Source organism: Acyrthosiphon pisum, chromosome A3, assembly GCF_005508785.2.
Source record: "Acyrthosiphon pisum isolate AL4f chromosome A3, pea_aphid_22Mar2018_4r6ur, whole genome shotgun sequence".
Classification (NCBI taxonomy): domain Eukaryota; kingdom Metazoa; phylum Arthropoda; class Insecta; order Hemiptera; family Aphididae; genus Acyrthosiphon; species Acyrthosiphon pisum.
In genome coordinates this window covers 41,534,552-41,561,397 of record NC_042496.1, presented here as the reverse complement: position 1 = coordinate 41,561,397, position 26,846 = coordinate 41,534,552, and the positions used below count along the sequence as shown (strand labels likewise).

The window sequence follows — 26,846 nt, the reverse complement described above, 5'->3', positions numbered from 1 at the left end:
TAGATGAATATAATATATTACGTTTTGATATAATTCCTATTTTCAAACTACCCCGCACAATATATACCGTTCTCACTCGTTTTAGAGTACAAAATACCTTCGAACATATTATATTGTGCTTCATTAATTTAATATACCTAATATTTAAATTATATAAAAAAAATTATATCATAAATATATTATATTAAACGTAAAGTGGATTTGTGATTTATACATATATATATATATATATATATATATATATATTAAAACCGGCTAATTGCAGGTAGTTTAGTGTCTAAAAAAAAAGTCTAAATGCAGTTATATAGAGTTTGCTCAAACGAAATATTGAAATATTAAATATTTATTTTTATACATATAATATTATAATATTGTTTTATTTTATATTAGGTTATTAGGTATGTCATAATTATATTACAATGTCAATTCAAAGCACATATTATAAATGTTCGTTACAATTTTTATATTTCAAATTTATTCCTTATATCACACACACTTAAAAATAAAAATTCACTCGTTCATCATATGAATATTATTATTACTAATTTCGTTTAGATTATAGGATCATTTTTAACATATTTTATGATATTATAGGTTTTATATAATATTAATTTAACCGTACGATCCCGACGACTCCGCCGTTCATTCACGCGGTCTTCCTAAGATTGTGAATTATTATATTATTATTATAGTAGGTACCTACCATTTTAGTGACATGCGCTACGTTCAAATAATCGACTTTTAAATATTGTATAATAATATTATAATTTATTGTTATATAGTGTACGTTTCAAATTACATTATAATATTTCACGTTGCATATCGCGGTCATATTAATTTTATGTTGATGATTTTGTTTTTTTTTTTCCAAAAAGATTTAACACTTAAATGACGGCGATGTAAAACATTATATTATTATAATAATATGTTGTCAACTCGTTGCTCAAGTCGCGCGCACCTATGCCGCGGTTCAACGATAGTGCGCGGCCGACGTGCAACTGGCCATTTATTATTTTTATTGTTGTTAGAAATTATTATAATATATGACAATTATTGGTCGATTATCATAATTTACCGTACCATATTATGTTGTACACGTATTTAATAATATGTATAATGTATTGTAACATGTCTATAGTCTTTAAGGTATTTATCATTTGTAAATATTTAGTTATTAGTTAGGTATATTATTATAATAACGAAACGCGTAGCATATTAGTTTTAAGTAGACAACAAATTATTTACATACAGTTATTATAATTAATATTAGCGTATTTCAGACAAGACATCAATGTAGATTATTATAATATAGTTATATTTTAATAGTAATATCATTAAAATATTTTTTGATATAAAAATTATATTTTCATTGTCTTAGCAAGCCTAAAAAATGTTCATTCCTCCTCCAAATAACAAACATTATTATAACATCACTAATAGCAAATCACTGTCTACTATGTACATAAATGTATTTATAGTTGTACAGAAAAAAAGATTAAAAAGTCTGATCGTCAATTAGAAAAATTCTACAAAGGGTAATCAACGATGGTATCAAAAAAAAAAAAAAAATAGTATAACACTATTTGTTTATGATTAGAAATAATTTTGAACGGCTGTACTGTGTACCTACTACCTACAGGTATAATTGATTTCAAAATAGGTACTTAGTATTCGCCTATTTATAATTTTGACGATACTATTTTACACAATTCTCTAGAACGGCTAGTCAACAGAATTTTTGTTTTACGCATAATCTCTGAACAATTAATGAATAAAATCAGTTATTTAAAAAAAAAATATATTAACTAAGAAAATATACTAAAACTCATAAAGATGATAATCTTTGATATTAAGCACATTTGTATCTCTTCAAGTTTTATTTGGATATCATTCTGATACTTCCCTAAAAGTATAGGTATTAATTCAACTATAGGTACGCTATAATTTACATTTATTTTTATATTTTTATGTATACCTACGTATATCATTGTTACAATACACAGTAATAGGTAGTAGTTTAAACTTTAAAACACAGTATGTTGTCATAACTAAATCTTCCGGTTAAAACACACACATTTTACATAATATTGCGATCAAGACGGAAGATCGTTTAGGTACCTTCATACAATTTAAACACATTTATGTGGATATCGAAATGGGTTCATCCAATTCAACAAAAATTCGACTAGGTGGTAGAGTGGTTTTTATTTGATTAATATTTTTCTGACAACAGTAGGAGTAAAAAAAAAAAAATAAGTTTCGAGATTGGTTTCAACTTTCATTATATAGAATACCTAACTACATCTCTGCAGTACAGCAGCGCAATAATGAACAATAACAATATTTTCATATAATTTTACACTACACTATTGTCTAATGGTGGGTTTCAAATTATTTAATTATGTGAATTGCGGTTTTATAACAATTTCATATTTTCACCTTCAAAATGTTATCTAAAAATCTAGACGTCGCTTTGTTAAGAACGACTTCCAATAACTCCTCGTGACAGTTCTTACATACTCTCTCAAGTGTCAATTAGAGAATTAGAGTGGCTAACCAAATAGAACTAAGAATATTATCTATAGGATTGTTTTATATTTCAATTTTGAAGCAACTTATGATTGTTTTAATATTTAACATACGTTTTAAATTTCTTATCACTTAAATACCTATCACGTATCAATAGGTCAACATTATTTGCTTTTGGGCAATTGTGCAGGTTTTTTTACAGGTAAAAATTCTTTGATGCTCGGTACAAAAAACTTAAGTCAATTGTGGGCCTAGTTTACATTTGCCTTTGCCATCAATAGAAAAGTGGTTATTTATTCTGAAGAAGTTCTTAAAGTCGTATCTTAAAATTCAAGAAAAATTTATAGTTGCCTACACATACTTTTATAATTGGCAATTACATTTTTTTAGATTATAATAGACATATTAAAATATAATTCTTAATGAGATTTAATGATTATTGTATTGTAGTGATTGTGGTGGCGATATTTGCGGTAGGTACGTCTGTCTCACCATGACTTGAGCACGCGTTGGCAACATAATAATATCATATACTGGTGTAAGGTGTTGCATGTCTTTTTTAAACATTTTTAAAAGAAAATATATCAATTTACACATTTAGGTTAAAGATATGGTTCCGAGGAAAGTGTATGCATCTATATTGGGCGGAATTGTCGATCCAATGCATATACCTGTTTAACATATTATCATACAATTAAAAAAAAAACATATAAATAAGAAATTCGACATTAGAAACTCTAACACAGAATATTGAGCTTTAAACTTTTTGACATAATATTATACCAAAAATACCAGTAGTTATCACCGGGGTGCTATTTTTCTATTCAACCCAACTGCGCGAAGCATAATAAATTCAGTTTTTACTTTTATATAAATGATTTAATGACTTACCTATCTATATCCAAAAATCGATGTTCAGGCGATATTATTGTACTATATGAAACAAAGGGAACAATTTATGGTGTGGAGAAGTTAGAAAAACAATAAAAAAATCATAATTTGTAATTACATTTTTTATTTATTTATATAGCGGATCACAATTATATGTGTGCGTGGTTGTTTGCAACACTACCGTGTGACGACGAATTTTGGTTCAAAGTTGTTTAAGTGCTGGCATCCTATGATCCCGACGGGCCTTGCTTCTGTTCGGATTTCTTCTTGCCACTGAGCTCATCCTGGATTTCCTGCAGAGACTTGTTCTTAGTCTCCGGCACAAGGAATAACACAAACAGGGTACCCATCACGCAGCACCCGGCGAATACTCCGAACGTGACACCGCGGCCGTAGTTGTCCAACAGCGTCTGATACGACTTGACGACACTGAACTCGATCAACGATGCGAGCACACAGACGATTCCGATGGCCAGTCCCTTAAATTCCGGGCTGAAGAGCTCTCCGACCATGACACCCGGTATGGGCCCGAAGCCTAGAGAAAACGTACTGATGTAAACGCCCAAGCTGATGAGTGGTACAAGGCTGAACACCGACGTGTCGACGCCATGCTCTAATTGCCAGAAGTAGAAGCCCAGGGATCCGAGGCACACGGCCATCACCGAATCGGAGATCAGCAGCAACACTCGCCGGCCAGCCCTGTCCACTAGCTGCGACGACGTGAAAGTGAATATGACCTGTGTGCCACAATATTATTATTGTCGCGTCAATCGCGTTATAGGATTTATGATATTTTGTGAAAGTGATGATAAAATATTGGTCGATTTATATTATTCGCAATATATTCATATAAAATTATAATATCTCAACGTAATAAATAATTATTGTAATAGTAAGTAAAATTATGTTCGAACAAATTTATGACGGTTTGATATCGTCCGTCGAACAAAATAATAATAAATTTTTTTTTTACATCAAAAACAAAACATTTATTACAATTCAAAATTAACAATTAATTACAGAATGTATTAACCTACCTCGTGTAAGCGTACACAGCTTGTGTCGGAGATAGGGAGCTATGATTACTACTAAATATAATAATTAAGAACATAATATAAGTATAAATTAATGTTAAAATTCATTACTATTAAATCGAACAAGTCTAAAAACTTAAATTTATGATTATACAAAATATTCTTCAAAGAAAAAAAAAGTAGTATTTTATATAGAACAATGCTAAAAATAAATAAATAAAATAATGTGCTATAAGTACAACAAATAACAAAATTTAAAAAAGCTTTTTTTAAATAAATATTAACTATACTATTATGCCATTTGCTGTTAGATACAAATAAAGATCTATTATTCTAATATCTTTGCTTCGTATAAAACGCTTTCGAAAACATGACATGGTCTGTGTAGGAATAGATCAAGATAGTTTTTATTGAACTAAAAAACGTATCTGGTATTCCAAAAAAAGGGTTCAAAATAGAATCATTTCAACAACATAAATCACCAAATGTATTGGTACTATTGGAATATACATGTGGAATTAACCATTGCAGACTGTATACAGTGTACACCATGAGTGATATCAATAGCGCAACAGACTTCCATACTACACTAGATAAGGAACTCTTATAATATTATCTATGAAGCTCAAATTTGGACGGCCGTCATTTTGTCGGTTGACAAAACATTTCATTTATTATATACAAAATATATTAGGAGTAACATCGTTTTTAAAATAATAAATGTAAAATGATTTATGTAAAAAAATTTTTTTTATTAATGAACGGGAATTAAAAATTAAAATAATAAAATGCAATACAACATAAATCATAATTAATCTTATTTACCATATAAAATATAATTGACAACCGACCTTGAGGCTTAACCTTGAGGTTGTTCGCTATCTAGTACTATATGGAAATCTGTGAATGGCGCTAATACGCCAATGCTAATTTCTACGATGCATATAATATGACGTCAGAGAAAAAAATCAATAAGTTAAGTTAAGTCTTCGTACAGTTGACTGCAATAAAGACAGTGGCAGCCGTTTGGGTACTCACTTGGAGGATCCCGATGACGATGGAGCTGGTTTTCGGGGATACGATGCTACCGGTGCTGCTGAATATGGTCTGGGCGTTGAATATTACCACGTTGATGCCCGAACATGACAGGAACCCAAACAGACCCAAGGCGGTGAATGCCGCGCGTAACGTGGCCTTGGATTTCACCATATCCTTTAACTTACCGTTCGGCTTCTTCTCCTCGAGTTCCTTCTGCAGCGCCTGCAGCTCGCCGCTGATGTCGTAGTCTTTCCCGCGCAACATAACCAACACGTCTTCTGCTTCCTTATTCTTGCCGGATCGCCAGAGATACGTGGGCGATTCGGGCAACACCAACAGGACCAGGATGAACCAAATCACCGGTAAGATGCCACACATGATGGCCAGCCACGCGTAATTCACGAACGGACCGATCGAGTAAACGTACAATATGCCCAGCGTCACGTTTACCTGTACGTAAGAGCACAGTTCACCTGCAGAAAACGTGTGCCATTCTGTTTAGCGCCAAAATATAGCAGTTTGGTCGGGCCCTTAGATGGATAAACGTTTATAATGACATAAGCGCGTTTGTCGTGTATAAAAATATGATAGTATATTATAATAATGTCCTGCAGTTCGATATGGTATTATATTATCATTAATGGGGGGGGGGGGGGGGGGTGATGAATTAGTGGTACAGTTATAAGTATGTTAAGTATATAATATTATACGTGGTTGACAAAAAATATTTTTGCCAACACCACATTTCAAAAGCTTCTAGAGTGGTTTCATATTTTTTGTTCGACGTCCATTATATAAGGCAAATCATCAAATTATTATATAAAACTGTCAAAATATTAAAAGCTTTCGTCATGTTTTTCAGTCCGAAGGCTTTGATTTATCACAAATATGCATAGCAATAAATAATAAACTCTACGTAATTTATTCACGGATAAACGTTCTAATGACGCATACCAATCTACCGCAGTACTGAGCTTATTGGATATAATATTAATTTTAATTGTTTTAGACAGTTGTATTGGTCTATAGTTCTAAGCTTCCTAGGGGAGTAAGTTACGGGCGTCATAAATTGGTCTGCGGGGGGGGCCACCAAATCCAAAGTTTAAAACAAAACTATTACAATAATATACTTTATACCTAGACTATATACTATAATGTGGTCGCCAATTTTCTTGTTACGTATATATTTTTACCATTATACTGGTCAGTATAGTGCATTTAAAATTACGAAAATTGCGTCGACGAAGTGGTTACATTTTATTATATTATTAATAATAGTAACAAACATAAAAAAAAATGTATGCACAAGATCGCTTACCTCTGATGGACTTCTCGGCTATCTCGCCGATGTACATCGGGACGGTGGCGGTGATTGCGCCGAGGCAGGTGCCGGCGACCAGACGCGCCACGTAAAGATACCAGACGTCTTTCGCGAAGTAAATCAGTAACCAGCTGGTGATGAACGGCAGTGGCAGGAAGGCGATGACGGGTTTTCGGCCGATCAAGTCAGCGGTCTTGCCGGCCGGTATTGACCCGAAGATAGCGCCGATGGCGATCAGGGAACCCACCCACGACCCCTGGTCAGGCGTTATCTTGATGGTCGAGTCTGCGGACAACAGCATGGGCAACGCAGGTGACGTCCACGCAAGCACCGTGCCCACGGCGAACGGACCGACTGTGGCTGCAATGACAAGATAAAGAAAGACTGGTAAATAAATTCTGCGGGTAGGTAGGTCATAAATCATAATGGCGTTGTGCACACGTAGCAGCATATAGGATATATATATGATATATATCCATACAGGATATCACAATAACGGTTGTGTTATGTTGGAGATTGCGATAAATTCGATTTAAAGATGATTACTGTATTGTTAATAATTCAAAATAAATATTTAAGTTATTATCATTTTTTTATGCAATGACAATAGTAATCGTAATTATCAGATATCATTATAAATGTATGACGTGTTACTCACCGGACAGTGCGGTGACGTATTGTCTGAACTTCTTGCCCTGTGGTTCGTTAGATGGTGTGCCATCGCTGAAAACAGACAAATCCGTGATTGGTCCACCGTTTCAGATAATATAATAATTATATACTACTTCATGGCAAAATAGGTTTAATTTTCGAGTTTAATAGTGGACACGTCCCTTTCGATAAACGAAAAAACTAGAGCGAACCAATCCATAACCTAACCATACGCAGTTCTAACTGTTCTAAGTAAACACTAAACCCTATCCGCAGTAAGTGAGTTGATTCCCGAGACCTACTTTATGTATTAGTTGATTCCCGGGTCATTTTAAGATGTACGTATGAGTTGATTCCCTATTGTTGTAGGTATACCAAAGACGTAGTTAAAGAGTTTGTCCGTCACACACAATGCGCGCTCATGTCCGCCGACACCACACGCGAATTCGCAGTGGGACTAGAAAATCTAAGAAAAACCAAGAAAAATAAATTTTTTTTGAGAGAAGTGATGATACGGTATACTGGTAATCTCATTACCAGGTACAACTTTTTAAAAACAGTGTTTTAAATTTTTACCAAATAACTTTATTTTTTTAATAATATTTTTTTACCTAATCACTACATTTTTAATAATAATTTTTTACATTTATTCTAATAATTTTAAAATATGAAAAAACAAAAAAACAACATTTTTGAGAAACTTAAGTCAGCCAACTTAAACAATTGTCAGCCAACCTCCTCGTGGTGTTTCTCGGGTTACGCTAATAGGCTGGATATTTGACTAAATATTGAAAAAAAAAAATAAAATGACCAGGTAATCAACTCGTACGCAGCCACCCTATATCTGCACCTAAGCCTCATTAGCAAGCCTGGATTAAGAATAGATTGGGCCCAGGGACACCACACACTAAGTGGGCGTTCTTTCAACTTTAACTTCAAAAAAATTGTATAACTACATTTTTACGACAGTACTTACATAATTGTATAATTTTGTAGGTACTATAATCTATAACAGGGGTCTCCAACGTACGGCCCGCGGGCCAAATCCAGCCCGCCATTGGTTTTTTGTTGACCCGCCAAGCACATTTATGTTTGAAAATAATATATTTATTATATTATTTTCATTTAGTTTTATTTTTTAATTTATTGAATTAATTAAATTAAATTAATTAATTATTTTTTCTTTTGGTGTTATTCGTAACAGCTTATAATAGTCATTTATACCTATATACTAAGTACTAACACTAACTTACAATTAGGGTTTGGATTTAAAGGATTTAATCAGTAAAAAAAATCATTCAAAATGTCGAAAAAGGCAAAAAAAAACATTTAATTTATATAAAAAGCAATTACAAAAAAAAATTAAATAGTTTGTATACTTAACTAGTGTGTATTAAAAAAAAAAATCACTATTATGTACTTAGATAAACTGTCTTCGATAAAATGTTGACGGTTTGGGCTTAAAATATTTTTGTACATAAAAAATTTAATCGGGGCGGACCGACAAACAATTTTGAATCTATAGTAAGTATATACCTACGCATTACGAACATATTTTAATCTATATATAGGTAGGTAGCATGAGTACTTTTATAAATGTTTAATTAACTGGCCATACCAAATACTCGATAAAGTATTTAGCGATACCGGTAAATATCGCCCGTTAGTAAAATTCATTAAAAATAATTAACAGCCGACAAAGCACAGCCTTCAGAAATCTTATCGATTCGTACCGTTTGTACGTATTTCGTGTACAAAACTATTAATCAATTGAAAATTAAACACAATAAAAGCATTTATAAGTGAAAAAGGAATTTATCAGTAAAAAAAGCAAAATAAAATACGTTCATCATCTTACATATTAAATGACACACATTTTTATACAAAAAATTATTTCTCTATTATTATTATTATTATTATTAAAAAAAGGCTATTGCCTTCAAATCCGAAGCTTACTTACAAATAAAAACTCGTTATAAAATGAAAAAAGTATATAAACAAACATTCATTTTTCTAAATAAATCTTATCGATTCTTCAATTTCTTAAACGTTCTGTTCCTTTAAAAATGTTGGCCTGCGATGCCAAAGCGTGTCTCAATTTTGGCCCGCCGTTAAAAAAGGTTGGAGACCCCTGACCTATAATATTACCTCATCAATCATAGATAATATAAATATTATCATCCATGCGTAATGCATATATACCTACATTGTAGTTCACAACTTCCATTTTATAAAATTCATTATATTTTTATCAATTATTAAAATATACATTTTATATTTATTTATAATTGAATAGTTTTTCGTGATAAAAAATTGAGTACATTTTTTTTTATAATTACTTGTAAATATAAAAATATATTTCGGGAATAAAAATGGGCCCCCGAAATCAATTGGCTCCGGGACCGTGCCGCTCCTGGGCCCTGACCCCCCACCTATTAATCCGGGCTTGCCTAGCTTTCAAGGTTTGTATTTCTGATTTGGTTCATCAAAATTTGAGAAAAAACAATTTTCTTCCAATAGGAGTTATCGAACTTTTAAAATGTACTCGCAAACGTAAAACCAAATATCTTAAGCTTACTTTATTATTTTAGAATAATATTATATTATCTTCTTTTATTTTACGAGTAATTATTATTATTAAAAAATACATATTTGTTTCATGAGAATTTTTAATGCGTCACTTATTTTTATTTTTAATTTCTTCTTACCTTGCACTTTTATTAGAAGACGTTAATGATAACAGCAATGGATTTCTGTTGTGTGCGAAAATAACGGATCCAATGAACCATCTCAGAAACTGAAAGAGTGATGACATACATGCCGCTAATGTTAGATATACATGTCCGAAACCCATCTTGGGAGTCATCTTGACTGAATGCATACGACAGAACCTTAAAACGAAAACATTGAATTAGATAATTTTGTTTTTAAAAACTGTTTAATACAACTATTACTTTTGTACGTTTGTTTTAGTTGACAATAAGATTATAAGACTAAATAATATTATGAATTTTACTTTTTCATCAAAATTATTCTTAAAAATCAAAAACAGTTTAGATTTTTAAATACGTAACAATAATCTAATTCTCTCTGCGTAGCCGATTAACGTACCTACTATAACATTTATCTAGGCGAGTTTAATTACTGAAAAACGTGGTCTTGGAAAAGTATTAAACATATTTTACTTACAAGTTATATTCACAGTAAACAAATAATACTTATTACAAGAGTACGGTTGATAACTGCTACAATATTTTCAAGGTTCTTGAAGAGTATATATAATTTAACTAAACACAATTAAATTAAGTTAAATCACATAAATATTATTTCAAAGACGAGAATAATAAATACATTTTTAATACCTGTATTATTAATTTTCTTAGATACACAAAATTTTCTTAGAATCAACAAAAAACTTTAAAGCCAGAGAACATGACAGTTTTTTTAAAACATTTTGTAAAAGTAAATAATTTAATATAATTTTTTTTTAAAAACAGGAAATTTGATCTGCTGTACAACAGGTTTTGGTTTTCGAATGTTCGGCTTGTAATGGAGTCACTGTAATGGATGTGTCAGGTTTTATATCAATGATAAATCATTTCATAAGAAAGGCGATTTTTAGCGGAGCATTAATCAGCCTTTATTTCTAAAAATATATATATTTAATTCAATTTTAAGGCAGTTTATTATTCTACAGTATTTTCAACTTATTTAATCCAATAAAAATCATATAAATTCAACTATTAATTATTACGGTATCATATCATACTTTTTGAATTGAAACAATAACTAAAATCGATATTTTTCATTTAAAATTTAAATACAAAATAGAATTTCAAATGTGAAATGTCTATTATTTCTAAAAGAATACGTTAATAATATTTTTTCAGTGACTTTAGGATTCTGTAGTATGACTAATTTATCAAAGACCTTGCACAGGAGCGGATCCATAGTTAGGAAACTGTGGGTCAGGACATTTCAAGGGGCCACTTATTAAAACCAGATTAGAAATCTATACTTGTGTACTAGGTATATAAAACAAAAAAAAATAATTTATACTGTATGTGTGTTTATTCTGGGGTCCAGGATCTGAAAAGAGGCCAATTTGATCAGAAAATATTAACTGTGGGTCAGCTGACCTCCTTTGTAATTTTGTAATTAATATCTACAGTTTATACAACTTATGAGGAATTTCGTGTAACAATTTCAAAATATTTGACTAAACACAAACATTTTTATTAACATTTATAGAAATAAAACTAGAATATTTGAACAATATTCTAATGCATATAAATAGCTTACAATTAGTCTAGAAAGTTCGAAAATATCTATTATATACATAATATAATTTAAGTGATGGTGATGAATGTTGTAAGTTTCTATGATTAAAACGACCAGTACATTTATGATGCTTAGGTCTTAATAACGCCTATATTATTATTATTATTATTATTAGAGATGACAATCGACTATGAATAAACAATAAACATGTTACAATCATACATGGATATAATATAATAATATATTGAATACGAGTGTATAACATACAATACGTTAAATAATGATAATTTACTAATAATAAAAGATTAGTCAATTTCTTTCATACATTAATATATTATTATAATAACTAAAATTTATAATACAATAAATAGCCAGTTCACGAGTTGGGCGTTCGTTAAACCACCGTGGCGTTGGCACGTGTTGACCGAAAAATAATAACGTTTAAATGTTAAACCTTTAGAGAAAAAAAAATACCAACATAGACTAATATAACCACATTATATTCAACATAAAATATGCGTAAATATAACACAATTTAAAACGTATTCCATAGAAAACATCAATTCAGATTATTAGCTTATATTATAATAATATTTAAATAATATGATTAGGATATTTTTTGATATAAAAATGTTCATTTTCGCTGTGATTATACTACAACATGAAAATTAAGGTTATATATAAAAATATATCTACAACATAATAATTGGTTAGTTAGGAATTGTGTTAGTACGATATTTTTAAAAAGATAATTGTAACTAAACATTAGGTATCTTTATAGTTATATATTTTTTGAACATTTGAAAACTATTTGAGTTATATACGGATAAATCAAATTTTGTTTTTTCGTTTTTATAACTGTGGACTGTGGCTATCGACGTTGATATAACATATTTTGAATTGTACTCGTCGTATATCAGCTATAATATGTGCAGATAAACAACAACAAGCTCTGTGAACCTACTTTGATGCATGTTATCGAAGATCGAATTATATTATATTGGCTAAATTTAACTTAAAATTATATTTATAATATCAACAGTCGGCATGATCATTTAGATTTATGTTACCTACTTATTCACCCATGCAGCTTATGAATATTAATTATTATTTATCAAGCGCTATCCTTGAATCGAGTGGTGGCGGTAGATGCAATTATGCAAGTGACACGTGCACGTGTCGACAGTATATAATATATATATAATAATACCATACACTGCTTTCTTGAAAATGTTTAATCTTTTTGAAAAAAATAACGATCAACATAACCTAACCTAACCAACCATGAAGTGCAAAGTATATAATATATGTATAACGTGTATACCTATTATATAATGTTATTTAAAACATACACTACCTACCTACATATTTAAAACAGTATGGCGAGTTTCTACATATGAAAGTGTAGGTACGCATAAGGGTTTGTTAGATGAATGAAAATTGACCAACATTTTGTGGGGTAGTTACCAATGTTTATCTATACTTCGTGCCTTTTCTCATAAGACTTTATAAATATTATAAAAATGCAACTTATAGCTTAGGTATCATTCAAAATTCGAAATATCTACTCCATAAAATATTCTGCTTCTGAGTATGAAATTAAAAATGTACGTTACCATTCAAAAAAGTAGACATTTAAAGGCGATGACGTTTATAATTGTAAAACGTGTTGTTTTTGTATAAAATAAATGTTCATAAAATGTGAATTTTTAGAAATGTAAATTTTTTTTTAAATAATTAGTATTCTACAGTAAAGGAATCCCAACTGTGTTTAACAAGTTTGTTTTATAATTTTATAAAATAATATTCATAGATGTGTTGCAAATAGGTAGTAATATTAATTATCAGTGATCACTGTAAAAATATATTAGGGATAATGCATGTAGATATTGATAAATCAGTTATATTCTAAGTAAATGGTCCCCCACTTCTTGCCAAGGTTGTCTATAAGTGCCAACATTGTAAGTAAGACCTATTCAATACCCTTGCATACAATACAACCTAAATAAGTGTAAACTATTTTTTTTTTTAATGATTATTAGACTTGTCTCTCTCTCTCGCTATCTTTCTTTCACTCATTAATAGGTATTAATGGACCATGCCCGACCAAGTTGTATATGCTAACTCTTTATAACAATGTATTCCTCGAAATTCTCTCTCTACGTTCAGTCCATTACTTTATTTTATTATACCTATCTATCTATACATGGTACCATATCCATGGTTTAGTTAGGGTTGACGGTTTTTTCGGTATACCGTCAAAACCGGTATACCGGTTTTTGCACAAATACCGCTGCAACGGTATACCGTAATACCGGTACATACCGTAATACCGGTGCATACCGGAAAACATACCGTAATATAATGTTTTTTAAAAATTGTTTACTCCCTCAGCATATCATTTCAGTGTTTTTCAGTTTTCCGGTACCACAGTTTTTCGGTAAACCGTTTCATACCAGTACCGAATCTAATACCGCAATACCGGTTTCAAATTTCAATACCGTTAACCCTAGGTTTAGGGTAATATCGCTTTAATTTTTATGATTATAATTGTATACACACAACCACATTTTCAAATGCAATTTTTTCAGCAAAATTTAATTTTGCTTAACGTGTAGTACTATTGGCCAATAGTAAAATTATTTTTATCACAGTTATGTTATATATTTTAATATTTATATCATAATAATATCATAAAATATACTTAGGTAGTAATATTATAAGCTGACAGACCTTCTTCACTCATTCTTTCGTACTTATATACAATTATGTAATCATTTTATATCATTGAATTTAAATTTAACACATTCATTACAGTGACTTCTCTAGAAACAGGAGAGCCTCACCCAATTTTATCTTGATATTGTAACATGGTCAATATGAGGGTTGAAGTTATCATAATATAATATAATATAATATAATAGTCTCCCTCATTTCCTGGGTACGCCGCCACTGTTCCACGCAATTGTTATATATGGTTGGCAAACGCGGTTATCAGGATTTTGTATCCTTAGAAGTATGTTATATTTCAATCCTTATCAGTATATCTGGTTATATCTAGATAGTATTACCTATAGGTACAACTGGATAGCGGACGAAATTCATTACTTTCATAATATACGTTTATAAGGCGTTGTTTATTTTTAAATTCGTATCGCAACGAACACTTCTTTTCGTGTGACTATCAAGTTACGACTCACAGTAGTAGACTCACAATAAAATGATTTTAAATCATTTATTCCGACTTTTAACTTGTTAAGTCAGATGAGACGAGAACATTCCGAGAACTACTATTATACCCCGTCCTTGAGTTGGTCTAATATATAATGTTATATTAAAACGACATTACATATTTTCATATATTATGAGCGCAACAATAATAATTGTGCAAGATGGAGACAATAATAACAATAATAATCTGTACTGGTCGCGTTTTACAGACATCTCCCGTAAATTATATTATTATTATATTATTACATGACGTGTCAATTGCATGACGGATAAAATTATATACAGCTCAACACGTTATTATTATTATTATACACACTATGATTTATCGTGATAATCGTTCAATTAGAACGGAGGACAATCGTCCAGATTAACCGCTTACCGCGACATAACCATCATGATATTACAATAACTAATATCATTTATTAATCGAGCACTCGAGTTTACCCGTGCTTCACAATAATTTATTCTATACGATTATGTTTATTATTATTATTTATGATTATTACAATAATTATCATCGATGGTCAATAAAAACGGATGATGACGTAGTTGGAATGTATATTAACCCTGTCGGATTTTGAACGATTATGTTCTTCGCCGCGGACAGTTGAATATTCGTTGATAGTATTATCGGCGTGCGACATAAATTAATATTTATTATAATATTATTATGATATATTGAACAATTATCACAACACCGACCAGAGGCAGCTCCAGGGGTCCTAGGGACCGCCCCCCCCCCAAGCTGTATTTCTAAACAATTTTATATTGTTAAAAACAAAATTACAAAAAAAATCATCGAAATTGTCTGAAAATTGTCACTCCCCCCCCTCCTAACCATGTCTCTGGAGCCGCTCCTGACAGGAACCCGTGTATCCCGAGTATTTTTTTATGCAACATAGCATGATGATAATCGATGGGTACGTTACAAATGATGTTATAGGAGATTTTAACGGCTCGACATTTTTTTTATAGATATATCGTATAATAATATTTAATATTATTTAATACCTACCTTGAATTTAATTTGAGATTTTATATTCGAAAAAAAATTTCACATACCTATACCTACGGATTATGTAATCTGTTTAAATAAACAGTATTTAAAACAGTAATATTCTACATAAACCATTGTGCAATCTAAAATACAAATACCGCATAAAGATCATATTTAAGGTATAGCAATAGACAATAGTTATATTTATATAGGTAGTATATATAGTACCTACTATGTGATATAAATAATATAAAACTAAAAATATAATCTTTGCATGAAAATAAAAAAACGATTATACCTAATCGTTGACCTATGTATAAATGTTGTATTATGTAAGGTGTAAAGCAATATACATAACTATTATATATTTAGACTGTATTTTTATTTAATCAAACAAGACGTGTTTATTTAAGAATTCATCGAACAAGAATAAATATGGTATTTTTTGAAGTGACTTAAAAACTTGTTGCAAATATTATAATATAACGGCTGCATAGTTTAAAAAATGTTTTATTAATCTCTATTATGTATTCAGTACCTAAAGTAGTCATATTATATATATATCTACTAAAAAAATGAATTTAAATACAATTTTGCTTATACGACCGAGGAAACAATTTAATAAGGAAAAGAACCAATTAAAAATAAAAAACGAGGAAAAAAGAATCAACACAAAAAAATTCCAATGAAAATAGAACAAAAGTGTATTAAAATATGTTTAAAGTGTAAACATGTTCTGTTGTCGTGGAAGGTTTAATTTTCAAAATAGTAATCCTTAGTTTTGCTTGTTAATTAATTCTATTTATTTTTGGAGTATATTTTCCAAGTAGAAAGATTTTTTAACCATTTTTCTTTGCAATATATGTGTATCCTTCAAAACCTATTTTATTACCACTTGTATTTGATTCTAAATTTTCATTTCTAAAAATTAACACCTGCAGGTTAGGAAAAACAATAATATTGTATAGTATTATAATATATGTATTCTACATACCTATATGTAATACACTATGACGACTCACCAAATTGGTGACTGTCCACAGACGAAATTTTTTTGACTCAAATAATAACACAAATAAATATATACAATGAAAGAAAGTATGAAAAGGTACTCAATGTTCATAGGGAGTTTCCAATAATAAAAATGTATTTTACAATTGATTATACCTGCATGATATATTTCGTTAAAATTTAAAACAATGTAAATGCATCACAAAAAGTGTAGATGAAATAATATTGTGTTATTCAATATTTTATTTGTGGGATTTTAAAAATATGTTTTCTATTTTTGTATTTTTTCAATGGTTTTTTTTTTATTAATTACTGTATTTGAACTTTTAACCATATATAATTAAGGACTTTTGATGCACACTATATAATTTAAATGTACTAAAAAAAACATATATTTTCTCTAGATAAAAAAAAAATTTGACATAATTTTCTTTATCCGAGTAAGTGTGAATTTAGATTTTAATTATATCTTATTCGAATATCTAGATAATCATGAATTCAGATTTTAATCATCTTTTATTTGAACATCTAATTAAATATTAATCGTCTTTGTGTCTTTATCTAGGTAAAAAAAATACTTATCTAGCCCCGCCACGTGTACCAAGAATAAAGTACAATAAGCGATAAAAAAAAAAAAAAAAAATCAAAACGCATCTACAGGTCACGTATAATAATGGATATCAATATTATTACATAACAGTATAACACACATTATAGTTTCCTCCGAACTGAGATTGGTGAAGTGCATAGTAATATTCAAACTGGTTAATATATTATATTCTTCAGCGGCATACGATCCGCGCGTTACATTTTGTGTGCGCCAAGATTAAATAACTTATGCTCTACGAGACTAGCCGCAGTGTTCCTACGATAGCGACCACACGTGCATCGCAATGATATAGTTTAAGACAATTATTACATCAAACTGTTTAATATAATATAGCGATATTTATATTGTACAAACGTTTCAAACTACTTTTAGATTGGACATCAAATATTAGTGTACTGTTCTATTGTTTTAATTACCAGCTACTCGATAAAACGCTGTTCAATTGATCGAGCAATATTGGAATATTATCACGAACGGTCTTATCAACATTTTTCCGAAGGTATTTATCCTGTTACACGGTTTTATTATTTTTTTTCACTCATAACTATAATGTAGGTACTTAAAAAACATAGAAAAAAATCAATTATTCTAAGTAAAATGTTATTTTGAACAGTGTTAATCGTTTAAAACCACGAAAAACTCATTGCCATATAAAACTATTTGCATAGCCTCTTGCTCGTAGATTGTGGTTTAAAAGGCTATTAGAAATCGCACCTATTTGTTTATATAATATTTTTCAACCAGTTGTATGTTTTAATGAATAAGGTTGTATCCTTTGATCAGTTTAGACTTTTAGAGATAACGGACTTATTAGCATAGGTTTTCAACTTTTACTGGTAAATATATTTATTCATCCACATTGTGGATTCTACAAATATAAAAAATATAATTAGTTGTTTTAAGTAGGTGACATTTAATTATGCATCAGTATTCAATAAGCAAAAATAAATCAACCATTATTATATATTATACATTTTTGTATTTTATTTTTGAATTGATAATCGTTAAAATTTAATAATCATTTTATAAAAATAAACTACATTTAAAAGAACCATTCATCATTCGTCAATCATCAATCATCCTTATCAGTATACTATGTGTTTATGTATTATCATTACAATTCTGCGATTATAATATGTATGTATTAGTGTATATATATATATACTATGTATATAATACGCGTGTCTACCCACAGTTTCGATCGTACCATTTATTTAATTAATTGACTGGTTAGTAGTAACCACGTTGATTAAATATATATATATAGCTATAGGTAGTATAGATAATATTGTAAGTACGATATTTTATGTAACCCTAATCTTAATTTATGAGGATTTCTAATATATTTTTCGATATGCGATGTATATGATATGATATTATGATGGTCGATACACGGTAGTTGCTGTCACAATGGCATTAATGCATAATGAAGCTATCAAACGTGCTTGATGGTAGATAAAGATTTTTTTAATAGAGACATTACCTATTTATTTTAGGTAATTATAGATTTATTTGGGACATTTTGTTAAAATTTCCATATGTTTGAGTAAACGATTATAAAACAATGTAATGTATTAATTTGTTTGGGTAATATTTTTAATATGCTGTAATAATGTACGTTTAGCAAAATTGTATTAATGCATTTTCTCTCTTATTTCAAAGAAATGTCTGTGAATTCCACTGTTATGATTAAAATTGCAATTTATTTTTTTCTATATATTATATAAAAATGAATGTTTGTGTGTGTTTTTTTCTTTATTTTTCCTCTTTTATTTTTCTTCTTTATCTATACATACCTACGAATATTTGGTTTTTTTATTCATTGGGTTTTAGTACGGTTAGGTTAGGATTTTGTATTAATTGACTGTATTAATCCACCGTAGGTTGTATTAAGTAAAAACGACAAACTTTATATAACTTTAATACCTTAGAGTTAAGTTATACACTTTCATACTAACCACACGGGGTCTACCGCGTTACCTACCTGATAATATATAGGTACTGCTGCGAATCTCATGGACAACGACGGTCGAGATGGCCTATAATAAATTATAATATAATATGTACACTATGATTTTCACTTATAAACACATTGCTTCCACAGTATGGTACACCTAAAAGGAGTTGAACAATCTGAATTTTTTTTCCCGGTAATTCAGCTAGTAATTAATAAAAGTTACGTATCAAAATTCTTATGATGATTTTTTTTTTTAATTATCTTGCCTTAAAATATCAATATCAATACTCTAAGAATTTTTTTAGTTTTCATCTGATAATAATATAATAATAGTATCGACTTCAGTTAATTTTTACAATATACCTATATTCTATAATGATAAGTATTATAATAAGTAGAATGTACGATGTACCGATTCACTTTATTGATCTTGGTATACATACATAATTGTGGTTTCGAGGTTCAGGTATTTCAAGTACTTGTTTTTCACGTGGTATACTGGTACCTATATCGGTTACAATATTTTCTTACACTGCAGACTGCAGTTTACGCAACTAGTTTTATTACTTTACTAGTTAGTAATTTTAGCGACTATTATTAATTTAGAAAAGCTGCATTATAACAATAAGATACAAAATAGTGAATTCTGTTATTTGTTATTGTGCATTATTCTTATATTTATGCATATATTACCTTTTATTCTATATTATGTTGATCGTCACAAGGAGAACGGAGATTCATAACTCATATAACTTTTCATACAATTCCAAACCCAATATAATTAATCCACAATTTTAGGTTCTGAGCGGAGCAATGAATATTTATTATATGATGTGTTTTTTATAAAAATTTTCAGTAAAAAAATACTTAAGATTTTAGACATTGAGATTTTCTGGTAGAAAATTGGATCTAGTTATGGATCAAAAATGAAAAAATCCCTAGTTTTTTTTTAAAAAATCATCGGGAAATAACAAAAAACAAATTAAGGAAGAATAAGTATATTTACGCTAATACTCTTTTTTTGGTTTATCTAACTCATAAGCCAATGACCGTAGATTATTTATGGTTTTCGATTATTTTATATTTTATAATTTCATTTTACGTACCTATTCATATAGTTAATTTTATTCTTAGTTTACCATCAAAACGAAATTATAATTTATAATGTATACCTAGTTTGTATTTATATTTTATTCAACCACAGTCGTTCAAGTATTTAAGCAGCTAAACGTGATCAAATTGTAATATAATAATATAATATACTAAGTACTAACGCTACAATATAGTACCTATATACGATATACCTATGCAAATTAGTAGCGTAATAAACATGTTACATGGGGGGGGGGGGGATATCAAAATTATTATTCATGGCAAACTTGTTAGGGAATTTTCCCCCACATCCTCTTATAACTGCATTTTATAAATCATCACATATCAATATATGTATTCTATATTCAAAAAAAATTATAAAAATTAACAAAAAAAGTACCTAGTACAAATCTGCATAATATTATTTTATTTTACAGTATTATGTCCAGATTCCTAAGCTTCTTGGCAAGTTCATCAATGACCTTTTCACTTGAAAATTGAACATTATAATGAATTGCAAACATTGCCACACCCATAGATAGGTACCTAATATACAATGGATAGCATATATAGTTCTTATCAAACGTTCCCGAATTGACTGTCTCATCCAGAAATAATTTTTATACTCCATGAAATTATTATAATATATATAATATATTATTATTATTTATTCATGGAAAATAACCAATTTTTTTCCCAGTAGGATGGAAGATACACAATTTATATTTCCATCTCTCTACTTTATTTGGGAACGCTACCCGCTATGTTATTGAAATACGAATGTCCTACATGCATTGTATAATATAATCTATGGTCACACCATTAAGACTTCAAATAGTCTTTCCTACAAACGAAATTAAACATTTTACTTATTAGGTATTATGAAAATGTACTTTATCGAAATCAAGCAAAGCCATTCTGACTACCAACCTCGGACGATTGACATACAAACAGCTATTCGAAGATATGTTTCAATTATTTTGAAGGTTGATAACGTCCTATCGTAGGTAGGTACCTACTTGCGTCGCAAATATCGTAATGAAACTGTCAAACCTTAAAATATAAAGTGACCGCATGAATAGTTTTAAAATCATAATGTTTTCAATGCAAAGTATGTATAAAAAAGTATGACGTGATCTAAAAATAGTGTAGTAATGTGAAAATAAGATGTGTGCTCAATATATAGGTACGTATTTACTTATATATGATTTACTATTTATATATATATTGCGTACAAATTCTAAATTACTACCTTCTTATATGCATATATGTACACACACATAAGTAAATATTATATATATAGTAAATTAACTTACCCTAATAATTCGACTGCAAACTTGCTAGGTATACGATGAACGAAGGAAGAAGAAATAGGTTTAATATTGATTTACTTATTATTTAATGTTAATCAAGAACACAATTATTATATTAGAGTTATTTCAAAGAGTACCTACACATTTTATTATTTAAGACACGACAATATTATACTAAACATATATTATATATCTCATCACGTATGACTGTCACCAATGGCGTACGCAGGGAGAGTGCTCTTGTGTGGTCGAGGGGTGTCGTCCGATCTGATGAAACAGTTTATTTATCAAAAGGGTATAATAATATATGACCACAGATGTTTATATTATAATATAAACATCTGCGTGACTGTATATACAATATTATAATATATATGTTAAGGGTTATGATGATGAAATTCTTTTTAAAATAATCTATTTATAAAGAGTGGCTATCATTACAATAGATAGATTAAAACGAAATTTGATAATACACTGCCTATAGCGTTATCAAAGTCTTGGAAAGTTTATCGTAATTTAGTGCCGTCTTATGCAGTTATATGCGCCTTGTATGCAATATTATGTACTGTGTTCAATTTGCTTATTTGACACTGTACACCATAAACGGCAGTACATACCACACACGTCACATGTCTAAATAAGCTACATGTGATAAACGGTTGATCGATGGTTTTATAAATAATTATACGTACCAGAAAATATAATATAAAGTAGTTAGGTATTTCATTTTTATCTTTAGTTAAAGACAATTTAAAAGATACTGCAGGCAACATACAAAACTCCGTTATTTAGACCTGATCAACAGGGAAAATTGAGGGGTTATTTTTTAGGTAGATTTTAATTTTTAAAACGGATTTTGCATCATTATCTGGTTCATTCACATTTAATCGAATCGTTGTTCAATATTTCATTTTCAACTAACCGTAAAAACGGTATTTTCAGTATTTTTAATATATTTATTAATTTTATTACTACCTATATTGTAATAGTTTTTGGAATATTAAAATTTGCTCAAGGTAAACACTGTAAATGTGTAAATGAATAAAAATTGAAATCCACCCCAACTTAAGTCCAGCAGTTTTAGTAGGCGATTTAGCATTAATTTATAAATCATTTTTAGTAGCTTAAAAATAATAATAAAATATTTACCATAATATTGTTTGAAATTTGCCTGCACGAACGGAACTGCACCAATTAAAAATAAAACATTCATTGATACGAGCGTTATGTGCCTGTATACTTTCGAGATTAGACAATCACCTTAGACCTTATGCACTATGAACAAAACACACTAATAATTTTCGATCGCTTTTCACTCATTAAAATGTCACAAAAATAACGGCATCGTATTGATTTGACATTATTTGTCTCCTAAAAAAACAGTTGGCTAACTGCAGTCAAGTTAAGTCAGCAGGGGGCTGTCATTAAATATACTCATGCATTGCATGGTTAGAGGGACTTGTAGTCCTTTTCCTGAGTTTCTGGGAATTTAGCCCCATGACTCAGAGTAGGAGGTGGAAGTTATACTATAATTTTAGTACATATGTATATATAAACAGTGTGATCCATTTATCGTAAGACACTTTATTGCTTAACCATCTAATTTTAGTATAATTAGTGTCTTACGTTAAATGGATCACTCTGTAAATATATATTTTTAAAATTATTTATGTTATCTTATAAGGAATAAACTTAAATTTAAAAAATAGGTATAACAATTCAGCAATTCAATAATTCATCAAAACTTATAACACATTAAGTAATAAATAACATCAATGCAATATCAAAGTGCAATTAACTAAAAAAAAAAAAAAAATGATTCACCTTCAAAATGATAATTTATAAGAATAAATATAAATAGTACCTATACTTATTAGTTATTATGGTATATATTATAAACAAATATAAAAATTCGAATAATCAATGAAAATGATACCATTTTCATAATTATTATCATATAATATAACTATAGACTTATTACAATTATAATTGTTTAATGAAACATTGTATGAGGTTTTCTATATTATCCTATGGATTGCAAAAAAAATAAACTAAGATTAGTATTATTACCGATGATCATTAAGGTATTAATATGGAAAGATTGTGAATAATTTTTTTAATATGTATATGTTAATTAATTATATTAGTTAAATAATTGATTAAAAATGATTCTTTTTTCTTAATGTTTTTATTGTAAATTCTGAAATTAATTTTTTCTAGGTTTTAAGAAAAAATCAGATTATTGCTTAATAATTTATATAAATACATAAAAATTAAATTTTTAAAACAATAAAATAATTTCTACCATTTTTTAATGTGGAAATTTTTAAGAAAGTATTGGGAAGTCTTTGTATACATATTTTAACTTTTTGCTATTCATTATATTGTATTTCTGAAAAATTTGATTCAGCCATAATTTAAAGCTGTTTTATGTAAATATATGAAAACTGAAAAGTAGAATAACTTATTTTTACTGAGCCTTTTAATAATTTTTAGTTATTTACTATTTAAGTTTAAATTTGTTGATGAAAGACTACCTACGGTTGTATTATATAATTGTGTTAACTCGGTTAGACACTCTGTATATGGGGATGTTTCTATGTTTCAGACTGTATTCCATGAGACTTAAAACATCAACGTTCAAAACATGTTGCGTCTATCAGTATAAAATATATTACATACTTATATAATATATATGAGAAGATCAATATGGATAGAAAGAAGTTCAGAGAAAATGATAGACTTATCGGAACAACCAAGGAGGAGGAGGCAAAGTCTGGTCACCGACAACTGTTGGCGTGCTTTCTAGGTAACATATTTTTAAAGCATTCGTACCCATATTATACTCGTACTTAAATAATATTCTAGTTTATGTTTTTGAACAATACAATATCTGATAATTTTATATAGAATAAGATTAAGAGAAGAGAATTAAGTTCGACCTGCAATCCTCAGTTAAAACCGTCATAGTAATATTGTACATTTTATGTTAATATAACGTTATGTCTAGCCTCGTTGATGTCGCTGTCGGCGGGCACAGTCATCGCGGGATGGTCTCCGACCGAAGGAAATTCCAAAGAGGAAGATTTGAAGATGTGGTCTACCGAACAGGAATCGTGGATCATATCGATTTACGTGGTCGGCGCACTGATTGGAGCATTACCTGCCGGCTTTTTGGGTCAAAAGTATGGTCGCAAGACACTACTGCTCTGGCTGGCCGCCCCCATGATTGCCGGATGGATATTATGTCTGTTGCGGTTGGAGAGCGTGAGTATGACATAGATAATAATTTTATCAAAGCAAAACTATGTTCTAACGACTTGCCGTGTTTGGTTTGAAAACTTGTAGGTCTCGATATGACACACGGTTTACTGACAGTTTTAAAATGTATTGTAAAAAAATAAACAATAAATATTTCGATAAAAATATAAAAAAAAAACAAATTTAGGTAAGTCATATTATCCATAATCATAATACATACTACGCCATACTGCTCAATTTTCGCATACGTAGTCCGATGAGTAGGTACCATCAAAATCAACTCAGGAGTCGGGACCCACCTGGTATAGACCTGATACCCAAAATCGGTATACAGTATATACTATACCGCTTTAATTGCAGGTTTTTTCTGATGCGACGCGATTTACGATTTGTAACTCACTAATTTTATTTTAGTAGAAATATTTCGGGTTTGCAACGGCCTGGTGTAGCCGTGTAGGTATGTTCCATATAATATTATATAATAATACATTATAGGTATCAAATAATTATTTATAATATTTAGAGAACGTTATCGGAATTCGTAATAATTTAGTCCCATGTTTAAACGAGATTAAAAGCAGTAGGTACCTATAGGTGGGACCAAAAGTCCAGTCAACCATGCACATATTGCTATCGAGTTATTGCGTATACCTATAAAAAATGTAGACGTTAACATAATAACGTGAATAATGTGGTTCACGGTTATTATTTTATTATAATGACAAAACATAATATTACCATATATTACCATAATATACAGGTTATTTAGGTGCTTCTGAGTTATAATTGACGCACTTACAATTATTCTAATACAGTTTAATAACCCACTTTTTAAGACTTTTGTAATCATAATTATGAACTAATTTCCGTAATCGTTTTTCACCGTCATAAATCATAAATCATAATCATTACAACGTCGATATTTCACCCGTATATACGCTATAGAAAAAAAAAATGGTTTAATTTTCAATATAATTTCACTCGAGCATAATATTTATGTATACGGTTACCTATACGATTATACGAAAAAAACATTCATCTAAAATAATGATAATACAATAGGTACATATTATGTTAATTCATTTTGAAGACACAATACACAAAAGTCTATTCCGATAGTTGAAATGTGATATATTCGAGACAAAAATCGAATTGAACATTTGACGACTATTGGTTTTCTATACCATGGTATAGGTTATAGCATTATAAGTATATTTATACCTAATTTACGTAAATCCCATTATCTTCCTTTTAGTAATTAAATAAGTAATAATGTATAGACTGCATATTAATTTATTCGGGTGCTGTTTTATTTCAAAAATGTATGTGCTTGGGTAGTGTCTGATACAATAAATAAGGCGTTTATCTATATTATATGATTTTACGACAGTTTTATTCACCTATATTCCCAGTATACCATCTCTGATATGTACTACCTGCAGCTTATGCATATAGTTTCAGGGAGATGAAAATTAAACTTTGAAAATGTGACTAGTTAATTATTTTAGTCTTGTCCGTGTGGACCTAAAAACCGAACTAACCATCCGTTAGAAAACACCTGCACCTATATATCGACGTGCGCAACGAATAAGGCAGTAACTTAATTTTCCAACATTTTTTTTTTTTTTT

The 26,846-nt window shown here is 29.4% G+C and overlaps 2 protein-coding genes across 3 annotated transcripts in view; one reads left to right on the top strand and one right to left on the bottom strand.

Annotated features, from left to right (window-relative positions):
• Window positions 1-3,521: 3,521 nt before the first annotated feature.
• LOC100168616 (facilitated trehalose transporter Tret1-2 homolog) lies at window positions 3,522-23,652 on the bottom strand. 2 transcript variants are annotated; one of them, XM_016805223.2, is made up of 6 exons: window positions 21,960-23,652; window positions 10,173-10,355; window positions 7,472-7,536; window positions 6,811-7,173; window positions 5,493-5,965; window positions 3,522-4,157 (listed from the first exon to the last, which is right to left on the bottom strand). In XM_016805223.2, the coding sequence occupies exons 2-6, from the start codon at window positions 10,343-10,345 to the stop codon at window positions 3,648-3,650; spliced, it is 1,584 nt and encodes a 527-aa protein (XP_016660712.1). In that variant the 5' UTR covers window positions 10,346-10,355; window positions 21,960-23,652; the 3' UTR covers window positions 3,522-3,647. The 2 variants fall into 2 exon arrangements, with proteins under 2 accessions (XP_016660712.1, XP_001946479.3); XM_001946444.5 differs by lacking the exon at window positions 21,960-23,652 and adding an exon at window positions 10,654-11,124.
• Window positions 17,732-26,846, top strand: part of LOC100166465 (facilitated trehalose transporter Tret1) — a 13,837-nt gene continuing 4,722 nt past the window's right edge. The window contains exons 1-3 of the mRNA XM_001946496.5: window positions 17,732-18,093; window positions 24,565-24,765; window positions 24,967-25,223. Coding sequence (XP_001946531.1) covers window positions 24,666-24,765; window positions 24,967-25,223 — 357 coding nt within the window. The 5' untranslated portion in view covers window positions 17,732-18,093; window positions 24,565-24,665. The remainder of the gene's footprint in view (window positions 18,094-24,564; window positions 24,766-24,966; window positions 25,224-26,846) is intronic.

Bases quoted from the DNA above. Each gene is read 5' to 3' on its own strand.
- LOC100168616 (XM_016805223.2), bottom strand. From the start codon at position 10,345: ATGCATTCAGTCAAGATGACTCCCAAGATGGGTTTCGGACATGTATAT. The intron at 7,537-10,172 runs GTAAGAAGAAAT...GTCTGTTTTCAG, and splicing joins TCTTCTAATAAAAGTGCAAG to CGATGGCACACCATCTAACG. The intron at 4,158-5,492 runs GTGAGTACCCAA...TGTGGCACACAG, and splicing joins TCGTCATCGGGATCCTCCAA to GTCATATTCACTTTCACGTC.